The sequence below is a fragment of the Aplidium turbinatum genome, chromosome 16, assembly GCF_918807975.1.
Source record: "Aplidium turbinatum chromosome 16, kaAplTurb1.1, whole genome shotgun sequence".
NCBI lineage: Eukaryota > Metazoa > Chordata > Ascidiacea > Aplousobranchia > Polyclinidae > Aplidium > Aplidium turbinatum.
Window position 1 is genome coordinate 6832409 of NC_137487.1, and position 20818 is coordinate 6853226.

A 20818-nucleotide genomic window follows, 5' to 3' on the forward strand; every position below is an offset into this window, starting at 1 on the left:
CTCACTCCATTCGCTTTCGCCAACTTATCAACATTCTCATTCAATCCAAGCAAGTTCACAAGTTCTTCGGTACCGTATTCCTTAAAATCGCCAATTCGTTTTCCCATAAGCACCATGTCTCACTTCCGTACAGCATTGCAGATCTCACACAACTAGTATAAATTCTTCCTCTTATTTTCAACGGAAATCTTCTACCACACAACAACTCTCGACACTCTCTGAATTTCACCTAACTAAACCTTACTCTTGCAGTCACTGCCGCTTCACAACCACCACTGGCATTCAATCTATCTCCTAGATAGCAAAAGGCATTCACGGATTCAACTTTGTCATTCAGCTTTTCAACAGGACCAACCATTCCTTCTTCGATCTTCTTGCATCTTGCACCCACTTTCTGCATGTCGCACACTTAACAGAATTTGCCATCACTCTTCTTCCACATGGGTCAATTTTGCTCATTGTGGTTTCCCCTTCCTTTCCACTTATTACGACCTTTGTCTTTTTGATGTTGACACGCATACCTTCACATTGAAGCGACTCCTTCCACTTCTCAAATTTTGAGAAAAGTAAAAATTTTTATTTCACTATAACAAAACGCAAAGAAAAACTGAGCAGCCTTTGACAAGACACAACGAGTTGGATCGGTAGCAGCAGCCGAAGTTAATTCGCCGAACCAAACCTCCTTTCGTCAATGAGTTGCTGAACACGTATGCAAACAGTTTCCATCATATCGAAGCTGTGAATTGCCGACTCCAGCGCCTGTGGTAACAAAAGCAGAATTTATGTTTATCTTTAAAATGATTGTATGAACAGTAGGGTGTTTCATTTTTTCACCATTTTTGAAATTCAAAATGCCTGGGGTCCCATCTGGTGGTATTTGGGGTAAAAAGTTTACACCCCAATTTTTTTTCAATTATGACGTCATATTGAGGTGGTCCACGAGGTTTGAAATTTTTGGGCCTCAAAATCTCGAAGTTTGGCCGTATCTCCGGAACCACTCATCATAGATCGACAAAATTAGTATCAAAATGCGCAGAAGGGTCGGTTTTCTATACCTGATGTAGAGAATATTAAAGGGGTACTAAAGGAAAAACCTGACTTGGCGATTTTCCACGTTCTTTGTGTTTAACATGCTACCATAAAACGATTTTCAATAAAATTTTGCCCCATTGCGGTCTGACCACCATTGTGCGCGTGCTTTTGTCAGAGCTTTCAAAACGAGATTGAGCCTGAGCAACGAAGCGTGCGACTGTATAGTCTACGTCATAAAGGCTAGCAATCAACCGATCACGCAATAATTGTTACTGTGCGGGCGATTTGACTGTAGGCTATGTATGTATGTACATCAAAACAGCACATTTTAACATCAAAACAGCAGACAGTTTGCTCAAAACATCAGATGTGGTAACGTGGCTTTTGTTATTGCTGGCTTTTATGACGTATTCTCGAGCAGTGTTTGCACGTTTTGGTCATTTTGAAAAAAATAAAAATAAATGAAACACTGGACTTTGGGCCTTGCCAGCGCCATTGAAAACAATTTTTTTTCGGTAATTGTTTTTGAAATGTATTCTTGAATGTTCAGTTAACTCATTTTAATGCTTAATAACGGTTTGAAATTTTCCTTTAGTATGCCTTTAAGGTCTATCTGCTTCAGAAAAAAAGTTATTTAAAAAAATCTGATTTTTGGTATATTTTCTTCTGATGAACAGAGATCAGGTGATCAAGATAAGAAGTTTTTCTGTATTTTTCCATCTTGGAAGCTGCTATTGCGTAATAATAGTCCTTGTTCGTTTTGCAAGAGATGAAATAGTAATTTGAAGGTATTCATCATCATAATCCATCGTCGGTTTGTTCCCTACTAGTGGGGGTGGCCGATTGTTTCCGTGCAGCAATTGTTTTAATCCCTTTTCTCCATTTCACCCTGTCCCTTGCATCTTCCTCCTTCAGTCCGACTTTTTTTAAATTCATCCTTCACTTGTAGTTTTCACGTTCTTCTTGGACGACCGCGTTTCCTCTTCCCATCCACCTTTAGATCTAGTGCCTTTCTAAGAAAACTTCCTTCCTCCCTCCTTATCATGAAACCGAAACATGTCCATACCATCTTACTCCATTTGCCCTTGCCAGTTGGTCTATGCCTATGGTCTCTCTCATCTCTAGCATATCCAACAATTCTTCAGTCCTTTTTTCCCTTCTCGTTTTCACCCCACACATTGCTCTCACCATTGACCTTTCCTACTATTATAATATTAATGTAGCCTAACCGTTGAGGAAGAGGTATGCTGCTCACCTGCTTTAGATTAAGTGTCATTATGGCATCAAGGTCAAGTATTAGTAAGTCGATGCAAAACTTCAAGGAATTGGAGAGAAATGTGCTTCCCCTTAATTCAGATATAGTCAGTCACTATTTTTACTTGAGGAAGAAAGTAGCCAAAACTAATTCTAAGTTTTTGAAGAAAATACTTCATTTCAAAGATTTGAAAGATGAACTGCTGAATGATGTAGTTCGCATATGGAAAAAAGCTGGTCTTCCAGTGCTTAGCAAACAGAGAAACCTAGCACTTCTGGCATACAATCTGCCAAAGCATCGGCACTACTATGTTTGAAACAGAGAAAAAGAAATGAAGTAGTTAGATGTCTACACAGTAGCGAAAGCGACTCTGATGGTGATATGAATAGGGAAGATGATAAGGAATACGTGCCTCTGAAACCAGCTGTTTGGGGAAAAGTGTACAAGAAAGTACATTTTTTTTCCATAAAAGATAAAAGTTGTGTACTTGCTGATCGTAGGATGACTTCGGTACGCCAGCAATCAAATCTTATGAGCTCGGTTCTTGGAAAAGATCAAGTAGCTGCAATGCTGCATCACCTTCGACAGTATACCACCAACGACAAAAAACGAGAGAAAAATCTCTGATGGAAAGTGAGAATCTTCTCAACTCAGCTTCTGCCATGCAGTTATGTTATGATGGGCGCGTTGTCGATGAAATAGATCGATACGTTTTCTTGGGCCAACTTGTTGATGATAATGGCATGAAGCACGAAAGTGTCCTTCTGTTAAATCTTTTCCTAAGTGTGTCGGTCACTGCAGAACTGATTTTTGGCACCATCATCCAGGAGGCTTGCAAAGTTCACCTATCCCAAGTATATTTAGTCATGGCTGATACGACTGCTCTCAACACAGGAAAAAGTCCGGAGTCAATACTCTAATGGTCAATTATTTTAATGATGAAGTTGGTCATGATATTCATACCCCTGAATGCATGTTCCACATCAACGAAATATATCTTTCCCATGTCATTTCTTTTGTGGATGGCGCCAAGAAGAGTCACGGAGCAATGCAAGATGGGGCTTTGCTTAACCAGATAGCAAGACTAGACAAGCCCAGTACTAAAACCTTAACACCAACTATTATTACGCAATAACAGCTTCCAAGATGGAAAAATACAGAAAAACTTTTATTTTGATCACCTGATCTCTGTTCATCAGAAGAAAATAGACCGAAAATCAGATTTTTTGAAATAACTTTTTTTCCGAAGCAGATAGACCTTAATATTCTCTACAGCAGGTATAGGAAACCGACTCTTTTGCGCATTTTGATACTAATTTTGTCAATCTATGATGAGCGGTTCCGGAGATACGGCCAAATTTCGAGATTTTGAGGCCCAAAAATTTCAAACCTCGTGGACCACCTCAATATGACGTCATAATTGAAAAAAATTTAGAGTGTAAACTTTTTTCCCCAAATACCACCAGATGCGACCCCAGGCATTTTGAATTTCAAAAATGGTAAAAAAATGAAACACCCTAATGAACAGTCCACTTCAGGTCTGCAAGAAGAGGGGAGATGTTACCTTGACAAAAATGGGTGCTTTTTTCCAATGAAAGCAAACAAATTGTTTGTGTATATGGAAATTCAGAGCGAAACTCAGTAAACTAATGCTTGCATTGATGTATCCGACAGGTAGTGTACCGTAAGCTGTGACATCACAAAATAACTTTAGTGTTACGAGGCAATGCGGTAAAAGTTGCTTACGGTGTGAAATTTCATGACGTTTATTTCAATGTACGTTTACTTCAATGTATGACAGCAAGACAAGGAATAGGGAAGATGATTGTGATGTCACAGCTTACGTGACGCTGGCCGAGTGGTTAGCGCGTTGGGCTCGCAGTCGAGAGCCTGCATGTTCGACTCCAGCCACCCGCACTTGCTGTTGTTTCTCTGGGCAAGAAACTTTACGATAATTGCCTCTACCCAGTGATCGATTTCGAGTAATGGGTAGTACCAAATTTAAGTCATAAGTAGAGTAGACAACCGGAAACAGACATTGCCGTCGGCTGCAGCGTGGGTCAGGTGTACGTCGGAAGGCGTAGACCGATGCATAGCGCTCAAGTCCGCTTTCCCGCAATGCAGGATAAAGATAATAACACAAAGGAAGACCACATGTTCTTACCAATCTTCTGTCTTTTGGAGGTAGTGATGGTAAGCTGATGCCGTTGATGTAAAAGTCGGGTCTTTTGCTGTCCTCTGCAAATGAAAATGTCTTGGTAATGCAAGAAATAGCAGCCTGTGTGCGGTAGCGTGCCGAGGTAAAGCTTGCATACCAACGGAAAAAGCCAATGTGTATGCGGGTACACCGGTACATGTTACTTAGCCTTACGTCATGAATAGACAAATGTCAAGAACTCAAGCTAGATTTGCTTCGGTTCATTTTTGACACAATACAAGCATGTCAGTGACTCACCCCTTTGGGGGCTTGATTGCTTCTTTAGTTCTTCTCGGAAATGCATCCTTGAGAGGTTGATTCCCGTTCGAAGGGGTTCGAGGTATTTCTTCTCCACTGATGTTGCTCTGCCCCATATTCCAGTCTAAGCACAGGGAGCGATAAAACATAAAGACGGACTAGGATAGTCCCTGTTGATAGCTATACTACAATTACTACATGGCATGAATGGACGTTACGCCACTACCACTTTCCTTCGTTACGAACAAGTTTTTTTTGTTAATAGACATAGGCCTTCTACCAGGCGCGGATTTATGGGGGGGGGGGGCCAGGGGGCCCACCCCAAAATTTTGTAAAAAATTGTATGTTTCCGCATCAAATAGTTTGATATGCTTCTAAACAGCTGATATTAGTCCCTCGGCATTACAATTGATGAAAATGATTGTTTTAATGTCTATTTTCTAGCATATCGTATATGTCGTAGTATCATTGTACATGTCTGTTTAGCTTTTTCTTTCTTTTTAATTGATTTTCAAATTTTCTGGCCCCCCCCCGAAAAAAACTCTTAGATTCGCGCCTGCCTTCTACTTAATTCAAATCAAATCAAACTAAATCCATTGTATCAGCAACGAATAAAGCTCCAAAAACATTCTGGACTTGAAAAAGTTGGACAAAAATAAAAAAGTTAACATTTGTAATTAATACTTTACTAAGCATACCTTGTCGCCGGAGTCTCTGATGAAAAGAAATCGAATAAGATTAAGTGATGCCATTAACTTGTCGTATTCCGACAACAAATCAGTTTCCGATCCGTCGTTTAAAGCAAGACAGACATCCAAAACTCGATGTAATCTGGTTCGCTCAATGAAATACTCGCAGTTTAGTGGCACAGGATCCTATCATTGAAAAAGTGAAATGACTCAGCAACTTTCAGTTGCAAAAACACTAATACACTGCTAATAAGGTTTGTAAAACTTCAGCCCTTAAGAACTATCGGTTCAAGTTTAATTCAACACACTATGGCAGTGTATTCAACAACACAATTAATTATGTTTCAGGAGCATTGGTGGTTAAAGCGGTGTCTGATGTCTCTACGACTCTAGATCTTAATTGGAAAAACACACGAAAAATTATAAGGAACACGTGGCGTTTCAAGCAAACTTTGTAAGCTGTTTGAGTGTTGCATCACCACAAAACCAGGTTGGAGAGTCTAGTAGACACAACACGGTGTCTTGTACCTGTAGTATCTGTGCCAGCTTGTCTTTAAAATAACCAGTGAGATAGCCAAGGACGCCACAGTGTTCCACAGTAGTAAGCAGGTGATAGAGTAAATTGTATCTGTCCATCCAAGTGAACTTATCTAAAAATCTATGAAATGCATATAATTTGACAGAGTAATAATTTCGTTATATGCTCTCTAAATGAACGTCTCCTGTCATCTGACTGCCAGTGGCAGCTTGGTTTAGCGACGCCAATAAACACCTGTTGTTGACTGCACGAGCGACAAATGAACGGTGATATAACTACCCACAGCCCAGCCAACAAACAATCCTTTTTCTATTAATTCAACGTCTGCGAGCGTTGAATCAATGTAAAAAAGATGGATTTTGCTGGCTGGACATTGTGGACAAACTCCGCTCCTTCATTTCAGATCATCATCCCACTAACACATCCAGCCGAGATAACTGCAGGAGCGACAATCGTTCGCTTAGGGTTGGAATTTCATTGCGACGGCGTACAGGTTGGAAATGACAACCTCCCGCTACGAGTAAAAATGCCCCATCGGCCAATGAAAACAAAAAAAGCTCTAAAACTGCCGTCAAAGTACATTTCTTGTGTTTAACTAAACCAATGTCGGCTGTGTTGCACTGGTTTTGTTACAAACTACCCTGCTAGCAAGAATTACCTTTGTAAATCGTTCATATTGTCTTGTGACGAAGAAGCGATGTAAAAATATAAACTGTAGCTATCTTTGAAGTGAATCGCCCGTATAAATCACCTGATTAAAAACTGTGCTGCTCTCTGACGCAGTATCTTAGACGGGCAGTGGACAGTGATGTTGACTGCTTGATCGAGCAGACTTTTGCACGGCTGCTTTGCTGCAGTGTCCTTCAGCGAGTGGTTGATGGTGCCACATTGCAACGATAAAGGCTCCAGACGATTTGTGACAAATCTGCACAGTTCTAACCCTGCAATTAGCCTAATTGTTTATAAATTTTCCGTATGAACAAACAATTCACATATATTCAGGCACTTGCATCACAAAACTCAAATCAGAACGTAAGAAACGAGGACTGTTTAAAAACTTATAACAAATATTCTATAATTTCCAAACTACACCTCACGTAAATTTATATGCTCGGAAGCTGAACAATTGTACATCCTGTCTTCGCGTAGTTACCAATGTGGTGGCCCGCGGTACTTAATCAACAAGTTATAACTTCAAACTTGAAACAGCACTGACCCCATTTCACGCACGTGGTTAAGTTCGTTTGCTAACATTTCATAACAATGTTTGCATGGAAGTCGGTAACGACCCTTACCTTTGTGAAATTGAACAGGGTCAGGTGTTTTCCAGAAAGCTAATATTGATGGAATGGTTCGCAAAAACACAAATTCAGGACTCCCGACCTACAAACGACAACACTGCGTAAGTTCACCAATGAATGGCCTGAAACCAAAGCCATTCATTAAGACACCACTACACTTAGGCATTGAAAAGGTCCATGCGTCCGCTTCACATTTAATCAACTTTTAACTGATTTGGAAGCAAAGTCAAACAGTAGCTTATATTTAAATTTTTTGCAAGATGCAAACATTCATTTCAATGCAAATACGATCAAAACACGTACCTGAGGAAAAGACAAGGTTTCACTTTGTTTGATGAGGACGGTGTACAAGTAGCAGGCACGTGCCAACTCTATTTTCGCACTTTCTTCTTCAGTAAATTTCCTGTCATTTCTGTGGAGCTTGTTCCAGTTGAAGATACAAAGAAGCTCCCAGGAAGAAGATAACATCCGCATCAATGCGCACAACTTGCTGGCGGAGGCTGCACTGCTCCTCTCAGCTGAGGTTGAAATGATCAACACTATTTCAATGAGGCGGTGGTCGCTACAGTTTTTAAGTCTCAATATCCTTAAACCAAATTAGCGTGAGTCTGAATACTACAGAACGAAATTTAATAAAAAAATTGGTATATTGGCTGGGCAGTATTCACCAAAACCTAATTCTTTTTATTTAAAAAAATGACAGCCTCATTGTTCGCTCATGGATTGTGACACTCCCAAAACTTCATCTCAACCCATTGAGAAATAATAACAGCCGTCTACAAAGATTTAAACGTGAGGTAGGTGGGCCCAAGCGAAACCGTGTTGTTACATCAGATTCATGATTTGCTTCACGGCGAAATTAACGACTATCTGATGTTTAAAACTCCTTCTACCAGCATGTGACGAGCACTCGCCAAGCATATAGTCAGTTCCAGAGAAGCATTTTTTCAACATTTGTGAAGTCATCATAGAAAAGATAAACCACTTTCCAAAAACAAATCATGCAAAAGTGACATTGAAAATAGTCAATGTTTAAACATTCAAATATTACAAAACCAAACAACCTTGAAACATGTTTACAAGCAAATAAATAGATGAAAAATATTCTTTACTTTGTTGTAAGTTCTCGCTTTTAACGGGCTCTTGCGTTTTGCTGCACGAAGTACAAAGTGGATTGTCAGGCTTAAGCAAACTTTGTTTGTCCATGTCCAAGTATGAGAGCCTTTCCAAGAGCCCACTGCAATACTGAAAATATTAATTTTATAACAAAAATGGCGAATGCGCAAAAATTATGATTTATCCGGCTGTTCTTTCTTAAAAGCAGTAGAAGACAGGATTCGATGGAACGCAACCTAGAACTTCAGGTTCAAACTTTTTGATTCAGAAAATTATAGAAAGTTTTGGGATTGTTGCAGAACTTTTAAGCAATGATGTTTTTTAGCTTCATTGTATTGTTGACCGAAGAAACTGAGAATGCGGCACATAAGACTTAGTTATAAGATGTGGGATCGGCTCCCGGTCCGGAACTAATGCATTCAGTGCCGGTAGAAAACGACTCACGTTCATGAATTCCATCTTGACCGCGTTGAAATGTGCTTCGTGGATTTCGTTATTTTTGAAAAGCGTTTTTATTTCTTCCATCAAAGCACTTCCTAGTTCAGTGCAGCTGCCCACAAATCTAAATACAACTTTCTTCTATTAAGGAAATTTAAGCAGGAAGAACCAAGAAGATCCAATACAAAACTCTGTGTGTACAAACCAAATTTAGCAAACATATCCCAAACATCATTACATACTATACATATATTTGAAGAAATAATTTACACATTAAAAACGCCAAGATTCTTTGGGTGGCTACTGGCTTTACAGATAAGCCAAACAAGCAACCCAAGATATGTGGTGTCAGACGAGACCACAACCTGTCACCCCATAGTTCTAGATCGGATTTATAAACCATTTGCAACACTGAAACATCAAGTAGTTAGCTGCAATGCTCTGTTTTAAAGAGCGCTGGTACTTCTTAGAATAACATAGACTACCTTGCGATTTTAAGTTCTTCCGAAACCTCGGCGTTTTTCATTGGCTCAAAATCGTTGTACTTTGGTAGATTTAAACCCTCAAGGTAATACGTCAACGTTGAAAACACCATACTGAGGTTGTGACAGTGGTTCCGCTTGTCTGTTAACACCGAACGCTTGCAAGCTGAAAAATTAATGTCAGCTGGTAAAACCTCACACTCTCAGTTAGGTTGATAAAGCCGTCCGCACTACCTTAGAGTTATGTCAGCATAAAAAATTTAAACCAACCATTTTACCCATAGTTTTCCAATGCAAATAAATCTACATTGTAGTACATTTTTGTTATTTAATCAATAGAGTAATGCAGATATTGGATAATTTCAAAGCAACAGCAGATTTTTTTATGAAAAGTCGATGAAAAAAAGTAGCAACTCACCAACAGAAAGTGCGGGAAGTAGTAGTTGCACAATGGCCAATTCAACCATTGGGTCAAACTGCTCAAGAATTGACAACAGAATTTCTTTTGGCTTTGATGCAGTTGCGATGTGTGTGAAGATTTGTTGAAATATTTCAAGCTGTTCGTCCTCAACTTTTTCATCTTTCAAATGCGTCATTAGTAATGACAATATGTCCCAGCCATTCTCACCGACCTGAAAAGCAGCTTGAGAGGTTAACAGAAAATCTGTCACTGCAAGACATAAAGCAGAATTTTCAAATAATTGTTATGAGTAAAAAGCTTGCAGGAACCAGATTGCATGTGGAAGAGTGTTTGAATAAAAAGTTTTATTTATTGTCCCTTGTGCAGTAGCTTGTGTGTGTCAACAGATTATTATCGTGCAACCTTCGCCTTATAAAGCACAACACAAAATCATATAGGTCTGCTTTTTTTCAAAAAATTCGGAGAAAGAAGATTGTAGTTACAACAGAAGTAACGATAAAAGTTAGGCAGATTCAAATTCTTCGTTGAACAAAAGTGCTTGAGCGATATTTAACGCTAACTGTTGTATGGACCAACAGTCAAATATGATTTGTATATGCAGCACTCAACTTTTCTATTGGTAAAAATACTTCTTCTAGAAGTGCTACTTAATTATTTTTTACCTCACCTCTTCGTAATTTTCTTTGTCACAACAGTATTCCTGTACTTTTAAAACGCCATCGTCCTTCAGTATTTTCTTAACGTTTTCCACAAATGGAATAGGCTGATCGCCTCTGCTTTCACCTGACATCTTATTACACAAACTAACTATATACACAAAGTATACAACACATGCTGTAGAAACATAAGCACTCTAGCAGTTTTCATTTTATAATGCAGCTATCAGGTTTCGTAAACCAATAGATAGACATTCTTACTAAATACTTTGCCACCGAAATAAATATCATCTAAGAATCACAACACAAGAAATCAATCAAAAGTTTTCTACATTTTCAAAAAAAAAAAAAATACAAAAAAAAAAACGGAAATCAACCAATATAGTTTACAAACTCAACAGAGCAAACGATATCACCCTTGGAACATACTTGTCAACGGTAAGTTAGGAAATAATGATAGATGTTGTAAACATTCTATTTAATTCAAGGAAACCTAGCAGCGTGTCTAGGCTTACGCACGCCTTGACGTTTCACGAAAAAAACATGTGTCTTCAGTAAGCGTCCAACCGGCTACTTTCGGAGACAGATGCTTCCACGAGTCGGCAAAGGCAGCGCCAGAGATTGCACGAACGAAAAAAACACCATGAGAAGTGTAGGACTATTTTTCCATAAACAGTTTCGCTTGAAAGGAATGTATTAATTAGAAGATTTATTTCCACAAAGTTATCTAATGAAAGAAGTAGACATAAAACTGAGGAAACAATTTAAATAGTAAATTCACATATTTCCAGTCGCCTTTTACAAAGATGGCATACAACTGGTTCACAATATCGACCTATAACCTAAACACAATGCAACAGCATTGGTATGTGATACAAATAAAAAATATATCCAGACTTGTGGTTCTCAACCGTTTCATAGTCACGCACGCCACTCAAAGAATGGTAAACCTCGTAGACCGCTGAACTTGATCCCCAATGAAAGTTAAGCAAGGGCACTTTTAAATGTATGAACTGCAGTGCTAAGATTTTCATGCTTTTTTTTTTAAATGAAAACAATAACATTCATGGATTTTGGGTTGAAAACCGCAGGTCTACATTGATGTAGAGATTTGAATGTACTTAAGAGTAAGAGAAATAAACCAAAATTAAAAAGTATTGCAAATTATCAAAGCATATCATACATCCATGGCAAATAGCCGCCTAACCAGAAACAGTTACCATTGAACAATGTGAACTTTTGTCGGCCGGGAAGCGGTTTATAAAGCTGTAACAAGCAATGAAGACACTTTGATAGAACACACGAGCTTTGTGTTGGTAGTCTATTGCTATTGGCAGGAAAAACAATAGGCGTGGTCCAGTTCTGACAATTTGGTACATGGCAATATGAATACGAGTTATAACGTTTTAGTTAGACAAACAATTTGCAGTAGCACAACTGCATAAAAAATCAGCCAGATTTCAACAACTGGAATTCCTTTCAGATTTGCTGAACCAAGTTAAAATTAAAGTTAGAGAAATTCATATTTCTTGAAACTTAATGGAACTGCGAACAACGAATTTGCGAGAACCAAAAACTTGGAACGAGTTCAGATCTCCAAAACGAAATCTAGTTAGATCAAAATGGCGGCAAAAATGAAACATACTGTGTAGGCGTTCAGCATACAAATGTATTGTATTGGTAAAGCATCGTTAGGTGGTGATTCTATCACCTTTTCACCATGAGGCTTTGAGCAAAAGGCTGCACGTGAGAAAAAAATGTTCGCTTTTCTTCAAAATTAACTTGGGACGATTAAAAGTCTTGACAAGATAGGAAGATATAAAATTGGACCAAATATCAGAAAATCATTTCTATTTGCTTTAGTTCGGAAAAAAGTGTAAAGTGTCAGTTTAAAAAGATCTGGTTATATCGCTGAAAGGAAACATCAGTTTTGCTCTGATTTGACGTCGAGAAAACAGAAACACAATGGCTACTGCTGCTGGACGTGCCCGAAAGAAAGTAACTGAAACCTTCGCTCTCACATAACACTTCACAACAATTTGTCCAATCCGATGTTCACCAAGCACCAGACGGCACTGAAATAACCAACGAGAAAAATGAAGAAAAATAAAACCATAAAATTGAAAAGTGAGTTTTTCTTTGTGTTGCCACCGAAAATTTTCCAAACCTCCACCATCTCTGACGTACGCATTGTGATATTTCTTGTTTGTCGATGCCTCAGTGGACGATTTGACGTTTATGAAGAAGTTCACATTCTCAAAAGGAACATAGCAAGTATCACTGCTATAATAGCCCCAACAGCAAGCACTGAAAATAAAAATTAACAATGTAGTCGATACACAGAGCGATAATATCATGCAAGTATCAACTCAAGGGGTAGTAAGTGCAAAAAGTTGAAAATTTTCTACATCATTATTTAAGTTGAAATCAAAAACAGCATTTATGAGAAAGTAACACCAAGGTTCAATGAACACTTTTAAAAACAAGGAAAAACAAGTTAACTCCTTAACAAGCAAAAAAATAAAGACAAACTTGGGCGCTGCAGAGATTTAATTACAAACTGAAAAATTAAAAATGTAACAATACCTTCCAATGAATATGTAATAAAGGCAAACAAAGAATATAACAGCAGAGGCGCCAAATACGGAAGTGCGTGACATGTCCGTAATTTTGGCCGGGCGTGTTGCACGCCTGCTAATTTTTGTTAGCTTCTTAATTCCTATATATTTCGCATTTCTTGTGCAGCAAAGCGCATTGTTAGTCCTCCCCGTCGGCTTACAATCAATCAACCCTCGATCGGCAATGACTCAGCAAAAATTGACACCTTGCTGTGTGCTAAATATTCATTCCGCAATGACAAACAAGCTTAACATTGTAACCTTGACTCGTGTTTGGATGAGCATAGCTGTAGTCTGCATACATTGCCTGCATTTATATAAATCAGTATTTGAAGGTGTTTAAACTATCATTGGGGTTTGCATTGTGCCTTGGTATTATGTTTACTGTAAATTACAAGTACATGCATGTGACGTCATGTTTCATGACGTCACTTATTCCGCATGATCGCAACAATTTTAAACTCGGCGCCTATGTGTAGCACATACTAAAAAGTATGCTGATCTTACGTGAACCAACGTTGAATTGAAAGTAACGACTTCCTTCTTTGTTGTGATCAACTTGATCCGTGATGACGTCATATGTCGCTTCAGCGATGTCGGCAATGTCCGATATTGAAGGAAAGTCTTCAAGATCGGTGATTAAATCGTCAGGCTGAACATCCATACCAAATTGTTCCTAAAAGGATTGCAAGTAAAACAACATGCCAGTTTTCGCCACGAAGGCTACGATAGGCTGAATGGTAATAGCATGGTTTCTTCCATGCCTAAACATCCACTTCTGCCCTTAAATATTTGTTTTGCAATACGCCATAGTAGTGAAAGTGAACACTTTATTTCTGATCCGTAGCGCGTTAAGTATTGTGGCATGGATAACAACACAATCAGTAGACTACAGTGCCATCTTATCAACATTTGGCAGAAACTTCTTAGGTTTAATTTTAACTTTTTTTTCCTATTCGAAAGATAACAATACCTAGCAATACGCAACAGTATGTACAAACAGGTAAATAAGTAACATCGAGAACAAGACCATAAATTGATTAACTGCATTGTTCAACTACTATATAGAAATTTAATGACCGACTTTAAAAATGTATTGTTGAAAAGTAAATCCAATAAGTGTCTATTTCAGAAGGTGTTAATCAAAGAATGCGACTGAACAATGAACAATTGAACATTCAGCATGCTCTTGGCTGTGAAATGAGTGACAGTTAAGTTAATAAGCTCACAGAGAGTCTGTTGTACATCATGGTATTGGACTATGTGGGTATGGAAGTCAAATTTAAACAAATGTGTGTTGTTCTCTGCCCAATTCCACGAAGTACAACAAAATAACCCGGGTATAAAATTAAAAACTGTATACTCCAGCTTAGAATTCAGTTCCTATACATCACAAGTGTGAACTTTAACCAAAAACAAACTTTTATTCTTTTAGTGCAGTCCTCAGATAACTCCTCCTCAAAAGCATAATCAAAATACATGAAACCGTCTTTCTCTCCGGGCTCAGAGAATCCAACGCGTTTTGGTAGAATTATAACTGAAATAAAAACGACACTCTACATATCTGTTAATAGAACAGTTCTGCCATAAACCAAGACAGCCACTGCAAAAATATTATCAGCGAACGCTACGCCTACAGCCTACAGGATTCGAACGACCGCCCTTTGGGCTCTTCGTCTAGTGTTTCATGACTGGAGCACTTTCGAGAAAGAGAACCAAAATCTTTTTGTTTCTGAGCAAAACGTAATCAAGGTGTGTAATGTGCTAGTAAAGGCCTTTGAACCCTTGGCAATATTTGAGTGTCTTAGCCCGTTATCATTACGTTAGTAAAACTTCTAATCAATGCAGTACAAGACGGAGCATCATTTAAACAACAGATTTCACTCCGATATGATGGGAGATGTCAAAAACGACCAATAACTCAAAAGTACCAGAATTTTCACTCAAAGTCTTTTCTGCGTCTTGTAAATCTTCTGCGGCAAGTTTGCATCTGTGATGAAGACTGGAAATCGCATCTGCCTTTAGTTCCTACATAAAGCAAGATAAACAGAAGCGTTAGCTCAACCATTGGTCACTGAGATTGATAGCTTGAAGGTTTTGCTTTCAGTTGAATTGCTGCTGAAAAGTATAGATCAGCAGTTGAACCATTGTAACTTCATGCTATTTGTTTTGCCTTTAACGAAAGATGTTTGTCAAATGAGGTTTCAGAGGTAACACTACCTCAGTTTAATACATTTCTAAAACAATAGAAGCCTTTTTTGTCGCATCCAGGGTTATGCCCGGAGTCTGAAGAAGCCAATCTTTGTGTCCAAAGACACAGCCACATGTTCTTGAGTGGCGTCGAACTAGCGCTCATTCGAACTTTGAATTGAACCAAGACTCTCACTGGTAGGATATGCTGCCGACGAAAGCCTGGTAAGTACAGACGGCAAAGCTATCTTTCAGTGCGAAAGTAAATGGCCAATTTAATGGCTAAAAATATATTTCATTGAAAAAATTAACATCCTTAACATTTAATTTTCAAACCACGATATTATAAAAAATCTGGAAGTATTACAGTAATACGTCTATCAATGTCTTTCAATCATTAAAAAAATCCAAACGTATGCAGATCAACCTTTTCTCCGTTCACTATTCATCCACTGTTAGGACAACTGTTTTGTTTTTCTCGGTCATTTATCGATCATTGACCGATTTTTTAGCAAAATGTCTGAAAAAAATATAGTCAATTCGGTCAAAATGTCCGAAAAAAACAACGTTTCTCAGCGAAACTTAATGTTGTAGCTGGTCAGGAAGTGCAAATTTTGGTTTGTATCAGCTACTTGAAAGGAAACATTTTCATCAGAAAAAATGACCGAAATAAATAAAAAAATGACCGAATTTTTTCAAGTCATTTCGGACAAATGACCGAAAAGTCTCAGCAAAAAAAAACAAAACAGTAGGACAAATGAACTTAACATTTTAGAAAAAATAAAACACTACTTTCATACTACAGTAACTGTAAACAAAACAACGAAGCCATTGAAGTACATGCCTGTATTGCATCTTGAGCTGTAGCATTAGATGCAAGATAAGCACAGGCATAAACGCTTCCTTTCACCCGGGCCACATATTGGTGGGAGGATGGTTCAATGGAATCTGAAGAACTTTCTTTGTTCTGCAATATACAGGAAAAATTACGTCACATGCTTTCAGTGCAACCATAGGCGTCATTTCAGGGGTGCGAAGGGTGCTTGAGCACCCCAAAATGAAAATCTGAGGTAACAACATAAATGCGAGAGCACCCCTGGGCCCTGGTTTGCATACAAAATACACCGATTCAAATGGAAATTTGCATTGCTAAATAACGTTTTTTTTTCTTTCTCGAAAGTCGTTTCACCAAAGTGCAATATTTTCAGTGTTTTACATTTGTGTGTGGCACGCAGCGCCACACATATCAAGGGCAGACATGATTGTACTATTGCGTAACAATTAAGCACAAACACGCGCACTGCGTCAAGAAGTGCCGTTCGAGAGAAAACAATTTGTCTGGCTCGAAGAAAATTGCTGTTTTCTACTCAAACGTCTACAAAAACATTCTGCAAACGGCGTCAGATGTAATCGTTAGCCGTTTCCCTTCTTCATCATACCGAATGGCAGACTTGCTACTAGAGCTGCTAAAGAATCCCACAATGAAAGACGACGAAATTGCTGAAGACGAAATTGCTGTTTTCTACTCAAACGTCTACAAAAACATTCTGCAAACGGCGTCAGATGCAATCGTTAGCCGTTTCCCTTCTTTATCACACCGATTACCGAATGGCAGACTTGCTACGAGAGCTGCTAGAGAATCCCACAATGAAAGAAGCCGATGTTACCAAAATAAGCAAATTTTATGATGGTGACTGGGAACGCAAGGATTTGCTGCGTAAACGCAAACAGTAGTTCGCTTGTTGCAAACGTGACGGTGATGTTGTGACAGTGAATACGCTACGTCAGAAATTCATTGCACAGCCGTCAATGGTCGATATAATGCCAAATATACGCAGCTTTGGTAACTTACATTGTTATGCCGACTTCTTCCTGTGAAGCCGAATGTTCCTTTTCGTTATTACGACGCTTGAAGACCTACTTTCGCAGCACTCAAACGCAACAACGACTGAACAATTTGGCCGTTATAGGTAGTCATCGCGAATTGGCGGAGAAATTAAACATGGAAGAACTTGTCACGGAGTTTGTTTCCAAGACAACGACCCGCATAAACAAATTTTTGGATGTGATTAATTTATAGCAAGCCGCATTATAAGGCAGACGTGAACAAATTAAAGTCGAATATATTTCAATATTCAATGTAAGATCACTTTCGCCTCGCATGTAATACTTGTTTTCATTTCTATCTGATCGTTTGACATACCGCTGCAGTCTATTCGATTACACATATGACAAAATTATCTTCTTTTGTGTTGATTCGACGTTTCATGACGTAGGCTAAACATGGTTGAATTTGCTATTAGATTGAGTCATTTGTTTTAACATTTTCCATCGGTCAGGTTTTCAATTGATTAGCCTATATTGACAATTTTCATAAGATAACTTAGAGCACCCCTAATTTCGACAAATTTTTTAAAAAAATTACGCCAATGAGTGCAACCTGCATTATTTTATAAGAGTAAAGTATGTTTACTATAGAGTTATCATTGAGTGGCAAGTCTTTCACATGTGTTTCGCTAGAGTTTGGGCGATGCGATATTAAAGACATATTTTAAGTCATATACAAATGAAAAATTGATTCATATAAATAAGACGGTACTCTACTGTAATATTTTGAACGGTTTCGCATTTGAATCAGTTGCATGTAAAATTCAGTCTAAAACTTTCTTATGAAAACACACTTACAGAATCAGGAAAGAACATGCTGCATTCGAATGACTTGATCGACTTCGATGAACCTTTCTTTCCACTTTTCATGGATGCTTCAGTTGGGGTAAGAGATTCAGACAAAAATTGCTGATCTGGTCGCAAAATGCTTCCATCAATTTCAACAATAGCCTTGGAAACTTCCTCACAATATGAATTTATAGTGTCCTGAGCAAGAAGTATAATAAATAAAAGTGAAAAGCAAAACCTAAATTTAAAAATTAATAAAACCACTGAAAAGGATGAACTGTATGATATTGTCCTTTTCTAGCCTATAGCGGAATTGTAATCGGCAAATAATAATGCTAAACTGGCAGCCACGCTTATTGGTCCAATGGCTCTGAAAAGTTATGAAACGGTTGTTTCTTTATTCAATGTTTCGTTATTAACATGTCCAAACGAAAAAACGTACCAACTGCACTGCGAAATACACTGTCACATGACCACCACCATATATGGGGGAAACGTGACAAAACCTTGACAAAACGTGACAAAATAAGAACAGTAGTTTGGGTAATATAGTGTATGTCTGTAGCTTACTACTGGTTACTAATCATTCAGTGCAAGTGTCATTGCATTTTGAGTATACTATACTAACTAACATCAAATTATGTATTGTTATCGTAATATACCATGTCAAGCAAATCAGCATCATTCCATTAATTTTACTGTGAAGAGGTGTCATCCAATCAATGCTAAGAAAGTCAATTTGCCAGTTGATACAAAAAGTCACCAAAAGTCGCCACCACATACTTTCAGTTGCTTCCTTATGTTTGTGGATAATTGATTCAAGTAAAGAGTTTCGTCAATTTCTAAAGTTGTCTTCACCAGTCCCCATCTTGCGCTGATATTTTGATATCGCCAATCTGCAGGTCTTGATGATGACTAGAATCGGTATATACAAAGCAACTTAAATCAGTGTAAGATTGATGCTGAATTACTAAATACAATTTACTTTTTTTCTCCATATTTTGTTGCTAAATCTGCATTGCATTGTATCTCTTACAAACTAATGTCGTACAAAACACAATTAAAACTGACAACTTATAGAAATATAGAATACACTTCGACTTGAAATAATTTGATTGTACAAATAATTCAGCAATTGCTAATTCATGCAGCTTTACTTGTTTCCCAAAAACCTTAAATAGTATCAAAGTCACACTGTTTACAAAGATTGCCAAGTTAACATTCACCTTAACAAACATATATCTATTAAAAACTTACAGCATGATTTCGAATGTCAAACTGGGTGCATATGACCGGCTTTCCTGTGTTAAGCTCAAACTGAACTGTTGACCAATAAGCAAGAGGATCATTGTCACCTCTGCTGACAGTCAATAACTCAGGCTTTGATTTTGACAAGATCTTGTGCATGACATAAAGTGCCTAAATAGGGAGAAGAAATAATGCATAAATTAACTTTTTAACGCTAATCATAACTTATAGATGTAACTTGTTAAAATCAATGTGCATTATGGAAAACAATAGGCAACAAATAAGTGGTCTTTATTAATAACACAGTTACTAGAATATGATAAATACTGTTTAACAAGCTGAATCTTCTTAAAGTCCACTGGTCCTATTTTTAAGAGATGCGTGCAATCTTAACAATATATTTATTAGTAAGAAAAAAATGCATTCGAAGACCTTCATGCAGTATGCATGGTAAATGTTGATAGCAACAGCTCAACCTGCAGAAACTTACCTGCCTTAGGTCCTGCTGCATTTTATTTTCATAAAGAGCAAATGCAAAAATTCCAATAATGCAAATACCACCAGGAAGCATGTTTGCCACTTCAGCAGCCGAACCTGCTAGCCATACGTCATCCATCTGCAATTGTTTCAGTGTTGAGACAATGAATGTCATAAATTAAATATACTTGCAAAATTTTATTTTACAAAAGTAAAAAACTCTACTCAAGAACAACAATGGTGAGCTTATATTGGAATATTGATTTAACAGTTGCTTCACTAAGTGGCAGATTATACAATGAAAACATGATTTGCTAAATGTTACACTAACCTGAAAGGGATTTGAAGGATTTTCACCATTATCTGGCACAGGAATCAATTTTGTGGCAAAATACTTAGAGGCAGTCATCTAAGAAAAAAGGTGTAAAAGGATTTTGAACAGCTATGATATTGTAAAACATTCACGGTGCAGTTAAAATAACATCAAATTTTGGAACTCTCTCATTTTAAAACCACATCAAAAAGTTATTTTTTTAGTAATTACAGCACATTGCAAATATACATTTCAAAAGCTTGTACACATTCAGTTAAATCTGTTACAAGATTGTTAATGTTAAAAAGCATGATTTCCTTAGTTTTACTAACATTGCAAATATGTAACAATCAGGATAGAAAAACAAAGATTTGAAATTATAAGCAATGTAAACCACAGATATTATTTAATAGCCTACCGGACCAGGAGTAAAATTTTGTAAAGTTTTTTGGGAGCAAGCGGCAAAGTATAGTGCATTATGTTTTACGCAGTGGCTATTCTTACCATATATTGTGAATATAGCCTCTGAGGCTATATGCACATATCCACTCGAGCACAACGTATTCTTTTCTTTCTCTTTTGAAATATAGAAGAGAACAATAATCAAAAATTACATATATAACTATATTCACAATATACCGGCATGGTAAATATAACCTCTGCCTATGTTTTAAGATTATATGTACATCAAGAAGTACTTGTTATGCTATGACTAGGCTATCCATAAATAAAAAAAATTTAAAAATTAAAACATTACACTATTCCTTGTCCTACCCTTCCAACAATTACTCCATATTCTGGCTTCTTCTTTTTCACCAGGTCCTCGACAAATATCTTTATAGAATCCTCTGCATATATGTGCTTAACCATATCAAGTGACAACAATACAGACTACTCAAATTCTATAATTATT

At 37.6% G+C, this 20818-nt stretch overlaps 2 protein-coding genes across 2 annotated transcripts; both read right to left on the bottom strand.

Moving 5' to 3' along the window:
- Window positions 1-560: 560 nt before the first annotated feature.
- LOC145785786 (glomulin-like) lies at window positions 561-12594 on the bottom strand. Its single transcript, XM_082597497.1, has 13 exons — window positions 10395-12594; window positions 9725-9938; window positions 9310-9472; window positions 8831-8948; window positions 8383-8515; window positions 7574-7788; window positions 7265-7352; window positions 6721-6910; window positions 5960-6089; window positions 5441-5617; window positions 4743-4866; window positions 4452-4525; window positions 561-759 (listed from the first exon to the last, which is right to left on the bottom strand). Exons 1-13 carry the CDS (start codon window positions 10515-10517, stop codon window positions 661-663), a joined length of 1848 nt encoding a protein of 615 aa, XP_082453623.1. The 5' UTR covers window positions 10518-12594; the 3' UTR covers window positions 561-660.
- Window positions 10562-20818, bottom strand: LOC145785787 (protein odr-4 homolog). The gene is made up of 11 exons (XM_082597498.1): window positions 20680-20818; window positions 19924-20001; window positions 19606-19731; window positions 19125-19286; window positions 18651-18782; window positions 17877-18065; window positions 16036-16158; window positions 14933-15029; window positions 14423-14538; window positions 13509-13677; window positions 10562-12690 (listed from the first exon to the last, which is right to left on the bottom strand). The coding sequence occupies exons 1-11, from the start codon at window positions 20773-20775 to the stop codon at window positions 12632-12634; spliced, it is 1347 nt and encodes a 448-aa protein (XP_082453624.1). The 5' UTR covers window positions 20776-20818; the 3' UTR covers window positions 10562-12631.